Genomic DNA, 10,050 nt, shown 5'->3' with positions numbered 1-10,050 from the left:
TTCTTCAGAAAACATTTTTTTTTCTGAACAAGGGTACAGACCCGAAACGTCAGCTTTCCTGCTCCTCTGATGCTGCTTGGCCTGCTGTGTTCATCTAGCTCTACACCTTGTTATTTCATAATTGCTGAGAAGCAAGTTTTCTTCAGAATTCAGTCTGACAATGAGACGGGTCAAGTAATTGGACCTGAAAACAAAAAATGCTGGAGATCACAGCGGGTCAGACAGCATCCATGTGGAGAGAGCAAGCCAACATTTCGAGTCTAGATGACTCTTCGTCAGAGATGACTTGAAGTGTAGAGAGGGCAGCATTTATGCTATAAGTGTGTGTGGGGGATGGTGTGGAGTGCTGGGGAGAAAGGATGTTTTAAAATTCAGATTAAGTGACTGGAATGTGAGAATGGTAGAACAATGGCGTGTCTAACTGCCAGACTGGAAAGAACAGACAGTACCACTGGGGTGGGGGAAGGGAAGACAGGACACGGTGACAGAGAATGTAACAAGTGATTTCCAGCAATTTTTGTTTTCAGTACAGATTCCACAATCTGCAGTAATTTGCTCCGACAAGTAATTGGACCGTTCAGTCCCAACATGCTGGCCGACAGTCAGTGTGATCTGGTTTTTAATCTCTTCAAATCTCCAACTACGTGAACGATTATGTGAGGCCACAAAACCATGAGACGTAGGAACAGAAGTAGGTCTTTCAGCCCATTGAGTTTGCTGCACTATATAGGAAGATCATGGCTGATCTAATAATCTTCATTTTCTGCCTTTTCCCCGTAACCTTTTGATTCCCTTACTGATTAAATACATGTCTGTCTCAGCCTTGAATATATTTAATGACCCAGCCTTGACAGCTGTCTGTGACAAAGATTTCCACAGATTTACAACTGAGTTCACACATTTAAGACAGATTTGAGGAGGATTTTTTTCTCCCAAAGGGGAGTGAATGTATTGAATTCTTTCCCACTGAGGGCTGTTGAGGTTGGGGTGTTAAGTATGTTCGAGGCTGAGATTGATTTTTAATCAGGAAGGGAATTAAGGATGATGGGGAAAATGGGGGCGGGGCGAATGGAGGGAAAATGGAGTTGAGGATGATCAGATCACCAGTGATCTCATTGAATGGCAGAGCAGACTCGACGGGCTGAATGGCCTACTCCTGCTGCTACACCATATGGCTTCTCTTCTGTTTTAATGCTCCCACCTGGGTTTCCCTGGAGTGGGATCACACAGTGTCCATTGGTACACGGAACATTCAGTCTTTCTCTAACATAGTGGGCACTGAAGGGACAGAAGTTGTTCACCGACATCTGAAACAATCAATTGTAAATCTAAGTTGATGGAGATATCCATCAAATTTTAGCAGCTTAATTGACATTGGAGTGTTGGTTCTCCTTTAAGCAAGAGATGTGTCCCTTCCCACTTCTGCAAATGGGAGGACCAGAAGAAACAGGAATGGGAGTAGGCCATTCGGCCCCTCGAGCCTGGTCCACCATTCAATAGGTTGGCTGCCAATTCGATTTTTTTTATTATTCATTCATGCGATGAGGGCGTCACTGGCTAGGCCAGCATTTATTGCCCATCCCTCACTTCCACTTTGCTGCCTTTTCCCTGCAACCCTTGATTGCCCAACTGATCTAGAATCTATCTCATACAAGAGGACTCTATTTTGGTGTTTGGTGGTCAGCCTAGACATGATGGGCCAAAAGGCCTGTTTCTACACTCAGTGACTATCTATGACTGTCCTCACAACTCTCTGTGGCAAGGAATTCCAAAGTCTCTCAACCCTCAGAAAAGAAGGGTGGTTCAGAGGGTGGTGCGTGTATGGCATGAGCTGCCAGAGGAAGTGGTGGAGGCTGATACAATTACAACATTTAAAAGGCATCTGGATGGGTATATGAATAGGAAGGGTTTAGAGGGATATGGGCCAAATGCTGGCAAATGGGACTAGATTTATATCTGGTCAGCATGGACGCGTGAACCGAAGGGTCTGTTTCTGTCTTACATTGGCACCCCTGAATTCTGAAACTGTGCCCTCTGCTCCTAGACTCTCCCATGAGGAGAAACATCCTCTCAGCATTTACCCTGTAAAGCCCTTTAAAAATCCAATATGTTTCAATGGCATTCACCTCTCATTCTTCTAAACTCCAGCAAATACAGTGCCACCCTGTTTAGCCTTTGCTCATAAAACAATCCCTGGTGTTGGACCCAGTTTAAAAAGATAGTCCTGTTTGTTTGGCTCTAACTCTGAATCTTATACTGATTGTACTTGGTGAAGCACTTCCTCTATTACAAGGAGCTGTGTCAATGTTCATTCCATTTTTTTTAACGATGATAGTTTAATTTGCCAGCTTTACCTTTCAGCCATCTTTCTGCAGACTTGTGCATGGCATCTCGCTGCTTGGTGTAAAACTGTGCCACCCTGTTGTAATTTGAATGGAAAGGAAGAAATTCAAAACCTCTTGGTATTTGCTGTTCAGTTAATCCCTTGCTAGGAGCTACATCAATTCATGTGCCTTCAGGAAAAAGGAACATGTCTGAGGATTTGCATTTTTTTTTCCACTTTTAACAGAAGGATACGGGGCAAGTATTTCCTGGTGCATTCTCCATAGCAATGCCTAACCAATCAGACTGGATATGCCAACCAATCAGCATGCTTTTTTTCTCTACGGTTATAATTTACTACTTCTTTTGAAACTTGGCATTCTTGCATCTGTCCTGAGAACTGCAGGATAGAAACCTTCGACAGCAAGTCTCTTTTTTTCAGCAGTCGTCAAGTTCGTAGACATTTTGTCACAAATAACTTTCATTGTCCACAATACTAATACAGCTCCTCACTCAAGTATTTTAAAACAATACATAATTCTGGTTGCCATGATCTTGAATGAATTTCAGATTAACCATTCCTTCTGTGAGCTTCAGCGCAATTGACAATTTGCACCAAATAAGAAGGGACTTTCTGCTGGGGTTCACACATACCAGGATTTGGGATAAACCTGATTCACAGAGAGAGGCAGATCAGGCAGAGAGAGAAGGATAGAGAAAGACAGGGGCAGAGAGTGAGAGAGAAATGGGAGGGAGAGGGAGAGAGAGAGAGAGATGGGACTGAGAAAGAGAGAGAGGGAGAGAGAGAGAGAGCGAGAGACAGTATCGGGACAAAGAGAGAAATGGGACAGAAAGAGGAAGAGAGAGGGATGCAACAGACAGAGACGGACAGAGAGAGTGAGAGAGGGACAGAAAAAGGAAGAGAGATAGAGAGAGAAAGTGAGTGGCAGAAAGAAAGACAGGGAGCAAGGGAGACAGAGAACGATAGATATAGGGAGAGAGAGTGAGAGAGAGGGATAACGAGAGAGAGGGATAGGAACGGACAGGAATAAAGATAGAAAGATTGAAATGCTGAAGGAATCAGGTGCAGTGGAAGAAAAGCTGACCAGGCATATGAAAGCAGAGATTGAAGGAAATTGGCAAAGAAGCAACAGCAACGTGAAGGAAAACCTTTTCAGGCAGTGAGTGACTAGGATCAGAATGCACTGCCTGACAGTGTGTTAGACACAGATTCAGTTAAGGCCTTCTCTGGAGATTTGGATAACAATCTGAAAAGGAAGGCTGTGCAGGGCTGTGGGAAAGGGTGGGGAGAGGAATGGTTCCAGATGGACTGACTAGAGGGCTAGCATAGAGACAGAGGGTGAATGGCCTTCTCCTGCACTGTAACCAATCTGACTCTGTGAAATCTTCATTATCCTCCAAGTCTAATTTCACCCCAGTCAATCTGTACTGGGTTTCACCCTGGGAATTAGCAAAGAAGATGTCTATTAATCTCATCTCCTAAATATCATGCTCTTAGAAATGTTCCAACAGCATCTTCCAAAGCCATGATCACTTCCATCTAGAAGGACAAGGGCAGCAGATACAAGGGACACCCAGCACCTGCAAGTTCCCCTCCAAGTCGCTCAACATCCTGACTTGGAAATATATCGCCGTTCGCGCACTGTCACTGGGTTAAAATCCTGGAATTCCCTCCTTAGTTTGAGAAGACACCTTGCTACTACCTTCACAAGGGCAACTAGGGATAGGCAATAAACACTGGCTCAGCCAGAGACACCTACATCTCATGAATGAATAAAGAAAAAGAATGTATAACACAGGTCTCGGCCAGCTTAAAATTAGCTGTGTCTCCAGACACCAGTCCGACATTTGTTTATCACCAGTGGTAACCCAGTTGCCTCCCTGTCCTACACTGGCACCTGATTATTCAAAATCTCTGGTTCCACATCAGGAGGGTCATGTTCCTTGGCTTTATGATCAGCAGTATATTCATCTCCTGAGTACGAAACATCGAAAACAAAAAAGAGAAAAGCTGAGAACCAGATATATACTCAGAAAGAGACAGAGGCAGAGAGAAAGGCACAGAGAGAGAGAGAGAGAGAGAGAGCAAGAGAGACAGAGATGGAAAGGGAGAAACAGAGAGAGGGAAAGAGACAGCCACCCAGATAGAGAGAACGCGTGTATGTGAGAGAAAGAGGCAGACAGAAAGACAGACAGAGAGAGAGAGAAAGTGAACAAAGAGAGAGAGAGAATGCAAAAAACAAGAGAGAGAAGGCAAACAGACTGGAAGAAGAGAAAGCACAGGACGGAGGTTGAAGGATTATGAGAGAATGAGAGCAAAAGCAAGATACTGTAAATATAGAAAAATAAAGTCTGTCTCCAGATATCTCCATTCTGTGTGCATTTCCTCAAGGTAGGGCAATTAGTTCTGGTCTTACTCTGCAGGAAAGCCACCTTCCTCTCCCGCCTGCTCAGTTAAACACAGACCCCTGCAAACAGGCATGACACCCTCCATTAATAAATCCCAACACAGAACCTCCAACCCTGCCCACTCTCTTAGTTTTAGGAGAAGGGCTCGAAAGCAAGTTTCCTTTAGAACATATAGAACATAGAACAGTACAGCACAGTACAGGCCCTTTGGCCCACGATGTTGTGCCGAACTTTTACCCGAAACCTAAGGTCTACCTAACCTCCACTGCTACCTTACACTATCATCCATATGCCTATCTAATAGCCGCTTAAATGCCCCTAATGAGGCCGACTCCACTACCCTCTCCGGCAATGCATTCCACGCCCCTACCACTCTCTGAGTAAAGAACCTATCTCTGACGTCTCCCCGATATCTACCACCTTTCACTTTAAAACTATGTCCCCTTGTAAAAGCTACCTCCACCCTAGGAAAAAGTCTCCGGCTGTCTACTCTATCTATACCTCTGATCATTTTGTACACCTCTATCAAGTCACGTCTCATCCTTTGTCATTCGAAAGAGAAAAGCCCTAGCTCTCTCAACCTTTCCTCGTAAGACCTTCACTCTATTCCAGGCAACATCCTGGTAAATCTCCTCTGCACCTTTTCCAATGCTTCCACATCTTTCCTGTAATGAGGTGACCAGAACTGGACACAATACTCCAGATGTGGCCGAACCAGGCTTTTGTATAGCTGGAGCATAACTTCACAGCTCTTGAACTCAATCCCTCTATTAATGAAAGCTAACACACCATACGCCTTCTTAACAACTCTATCCACCTGGGTGGCAGCTCTCAGGGAACTGTGAACATGAACCCCAAGATCCCTCTGCTCCTCCACACTGCCAAGAATCTTTCCGTTAACCCTGTATTCTGCTTTCAAGTTTGTCCTTCCAAAATGAATCACCTCACACTTTTCAGGGTTAAACTCCATCTGCCACTTCTCAGCCCAGCTCTGCATTCTATCAATGTTCCTTTGTAACCTAGAACAGCCCTCCGCACTGTCCACAACGTGACCCATCTTTATTAAAGCAAGCTTCCTGGGTGCTGAAGGAACCTCTCCCCAGACCTCACCAACCAGACTGCATGGTCCTGACTACAGCAGCAGTTCTCTGTAGACGAGTAGTTTTGGGTATGGGCTCTTACCTACACTGGTAACACAGGGTGGTGAAGCTCTTCAGTGATGGGGTTGTCAGGACACCTACAGACCCAGGATTTTTGACCCAGCCACAGTGAAATACATAGTGTGAGCCCAGATGGTGAGTGGCTTGGAGGGGAGCTTGTGTAAGGTGGCTTTTAAAAAAAAATTCCTTTGTGGAATCTGGGCATAACTGGCTCGGCCAGCAATTATTGCCCGTCCCTAGCTGCCCATGAGAAAGTGGAGGTGAGTTGCCTTCTTGAAAGCAAATAGGAAACGTTTAGAGTGACATGGGTCAAGTGCAGGCAAATAGGACTAGTTTAGTTTGGGAAGCCTGGTCAGCATGGACGAGTTGGGTTGAAGGGTCTGTTTCTGTGCTGTATGACTCTATGACACTGCAATCCATGTAGCGTAGAAATGGCCTCATTGGCGTAAAGAAGGGAGTTTCTATATATTTGCTGCCCTTGTACTTCTAGATGGAAGAGGTTTGTAAAATTCTGATGAAGCGGGTTTGGCAGGTTGACAGAATCACAAAAGTGTGGCCATTTAGCGCATCACCTCTATACTGGCTCTCCAGCAAACATTCTGACTCAGTCCCATTCCCTTGCCTTTGGCTCATGATCCTTGCACATTATTTGAAAAGAGGCAATTATTCAATGCCCCTCTTGAGTGCTTCATTGAACCTGCCTCCACCATATTTCCAGGCAGTGCACTCCACACATAAACTACTCACTGTGTAGAAAAGCTTTTCTTCTCTTCTCATATTTGCAAACCATTTTGATTTTGCTTTAGGGCTGTAGCACTCTGGTCAAGCCAACAGGTACACCTTGTTTTAACAATCACTTTCAATGAGCACTATCTCCGTTTCCAATAAAGCAGTGACACCCCAGTCACAGAATACTTCACTCAGCTCTTCCGATGTTTATTTTCGCGTGAGGCCAACATTTGCACTTCATGCCAAATTGTCCTGGAACGGAGTGGTTTGTAAGGCCATTTCAGGGAAGGACGGCAGATTTCCTTCCCTGAAGGACATAAGGGGACAAAATAGATTTGTCCTGACAATCTATTCGTGGTCATCATCAGACTCGTATTTCCAGTTTGTTATTGGGTTCAAATTCCACCATCTGTCTGTAGCAGGATCCAAACCCAAGAGATATGACCTGGGTCTCTGGAATAACAGTCCAGCGATAATACCAATAGACTATTGCCTCCCCACTTGGTGGGATACAAGCCTCTGTCATGGGAACATTAACCTGAGGTTCTAGGTTATTAGTGCAGTGATGTTAGCACTACACCTCCACATTCGCACACATTGACTTTAATCTGTATCATGGTCTGATTACCAATCCATCTGCAACGGATTTCTCTTTATTTACTGCATCAAAAACCATTCACGATTTTGGAACCCTCAGTCAAATCTCCTCTTAAAAACTTTACCTGTTCAAAAATGAACAACTTTTGCCTTTAACGGCACGGTGGCACAGTGGTTAGCACTGCTGCCTCACAGCGCCAGGGAACTGGGTTTGATTCCAACCTCGGGTGACTGTGTGGAGTTTGTACATTCCCCCCCGTGTCTGTGTGGGTTTCCTCTGGGTGCTCCGGTTTCCTCCCACAGTCCAAAGATGTGCAGGCTAGGTGGTTTGGCCATGCTAAATTGCCCATAGTGTCCAGGGATGTGTAGATTAGATGGGTTATAGCGGGATGGGTCTAGGTGGGATGCTCTGAGGGTCGGTGTGGACTTGTTGGGCCGAAGGACCTGTTTCCACACTGTAGGGATTCTATGATTCTAATCTGGAAGGAAGTTCAGTGAAACATAATTATTAATAGGGGCATACAAGAGCAGGGAAGTGATGTTGAACTTACCTAAGATATTTGTTAGGCCTCCCCTGGAATATTGTGTATAGTTATAGGTGCCATGTTGTAGGAAGGACGTGAACGTGTTGGAGAGAGAGCAGAAACGATTTATGAGAATGGTTCCAGGAATGAGAAACTTCAGTGATGAGGGTAGATTGAAGAAGTTGGGACTCTTCTTCTTGGAGAGAAGAAAGCTGAGAGGAGATTTGGTAGACGTTTTCGAAATCATGTGTGGGCTGGATTGAGACGAGAAGAAACTGTTCCTGCTTGTAAAAGGAACAAGGAGAGAGCATAGCTTGAAAGTAATGTGCAAAAATAGCAGAGGAATGCACTGCTTGGAAATGTGGTGGAGGCAGGTTCAATTGAGGTATTCAGGAGGATATTGGGTGCTTATTTGGTTAAAAAAAGATGTGCAAGGATACGGGAAAAAGGTAGGAGATTGGCAGTAGGTAATGATGCTCGTCTGAAGAGCCAGTGGAGACACATTGAGCTGACTGGCTTCCTACTGAGACATAACATTCTGTGATAAAGCCCTGGGTAATTCACTGCTCATATCCCATGACTTAGAGAGACCCAGAGAGAAAAAGGGATAAATGTTATGTTGCAAGTTTTACCTGTCGATATGCTTCAAGAAGCCATCTTGTCCCCACTGTTTCAGTAGCTGTGCAACCATGAGCTAGAAATGGAAGAGACATTCACTGTACACACTTTGTCATATTTAAACAAGAAGCAATATCTGGAGTTGAACACAATCCTTGAATTCTCTCTGTTACATTACGTTTGTGTTTGTTTTACAAGCTCATTTACTTCTGGCAGATTTAGGTTATAAATTCAAAGCTGCCTCTTCAACATTTCCTGATAAAATATGACCAATGGAGAACAAAAACAGAGGTTGGTGGTAAAGCTCAGCAGATCTGGCAGCATCTGTGAAGAAAAATTAGAGGTTGGTTAGCTCGCTGAGCTGGTTTGTTGTTCCGCAGATGTTTCGTTACCGTGCTTGGTAACATCCTCAGTGCAGCCTCTGATGAAGCGTCGGTGTGTTTTCCCGCCTGGTTTTTAAACTCTGGGGTCCGTTGAGATGGATTGCCTCACTTCCAGGTTTCCTTCGTAGTGGAATGTATATGGGGTCGAGTTCAATGTGTTTATTAATAGCATGCTTAGTGGAGTGCCATGCTTCCAGGAATTCTTGTGCTTTTCTCTGCCTAGCCTGTCCCAGGATTTTTGTGTTGTCCCAGTCGAATTGGTGGTTCTCCTTGTCCATGTGGATTGAGATGAGTGAGTATTGGTCGTGTCTTTTTGTAGCCAGTTGGTGTTCATGTACTCTTGTTGTTAGTTTCCTTCCTGTTTGTGCGATGTAGTGTTTCTCGCAGTCTCTGCAGGGGATCTTGTAGATGACATTGGTCCTGTCCATGGCAGGGAGCGGGTCTTTAGTTCGGATGAGCACTTGTTGTAGGGTTGATGTGGGCTTGTGTGCCACTCTGATGCCCAGTGGTCGTAGAAGTCTTGTGGTGAGTTCTGACATGTTCCTGATGTAGGGTAGTGTGATGAGTGTGTTGAGGCGTGTAGACTCTTTCTGATGCTGTTCCTGTAGGCATCTCCTGACCCAGTTCTTTGGATATCCATTATCCTTGAATACTTGGAAGAGGTATTCTTCTTCCCCTTGGCATAGTTCCATGTTGCTGCAGTGTGTTGGTCCCCTTTTTAAGCTACACATCTACTCCAAAACCTTAGAGAAAAATTAGAGTTAATGTTTTGGGTCCGGTGACCCTTCCTCACCCTTCCTGAGCTGCCTTCTTGAACTGCTACAGTCCATTTGGTGTAGCTACACCTACAATGCCATTATGAAGAGAATTTCAGGATTTCAAATCAGTAACAGTGATGGGTCATGTTAAGATTAGGCTCAAGGTATTGAAATAGCCAAAGAAAATTGAAGAACTTAAGATTTTCACCTTCTACAAAAAGAAAGAACTTGCATTAATTGTTTTTTGTTCATGTGATATTGGCATCGCTGTCTGGAGTACGATGACCTTCACTAGCTGTCCTTGAGAAGGTCCTGGTGGGATTCCTTCTACAGTTCATTTGATGTGGGGTCACCCATAATAATGTTAGGGAGAGACTTCCAGGATTTTGACCCAGCGACACTGAAGGATCAGTGACAGGGGAAGGGAACTTGTGGGTAGTGGTCTCTTAAGACGATTGATTATTAATTATGCTCAGTCCACCAGTGGTGGCTTTACTTAACAAGGCCCCGAACCCCTCAGCTCCCTCTG

The 10,050-nt window shown here is 44.7% G+C and overlaps 1 protein-coding gene across 1 annotated transcript in view; it reads right to left on the bottom strand.

The window, feature by feature from the left end:
• aadat (aminoadipate aminotransferase) overlaps nt 1–10,050 on the bottom strand; it is a 132,567-nt gene that overhangs the window by 6,748 nt on the left and 115,769 nt on the right. Inside the window, exons 9-10 of the mRNA XM_048594045.1 lie at nt 8,395–8,456; nt 2,355–2,419 (exon numbers count right to left, since the gene is read on the bottom strand). Of these exons, the coding sequence (XP_048450002.1) occupies nt 2,355–2,419; nt 8,395–8,456 (127 nt within the window). The remainder of the gene's footprint in view (nt 1–2,354; nt 2,420–8,394; nt 8,457–10,050) is intronic.

Source organism: Rhincodon typus, chromosome 3, assembly GCF_021869965.1.
Source record: "Rhincodon typus isolate 14 chromosome 3, sRhiTyp1.1, whole genome shotgun sequence".
In the NCBI taxonomy this organism is placed as follows: Eukaryota; Metazoa; Chordata; class Chondrichthyes; order Orectolobiformes; family Rhincodontidae; genus Rhincodon; species Rhincodon typus.
Note: the sequence above shows the minus strand (reverse complement) of the source record. Positions and strands in the feature narration are given on the sequence as shown.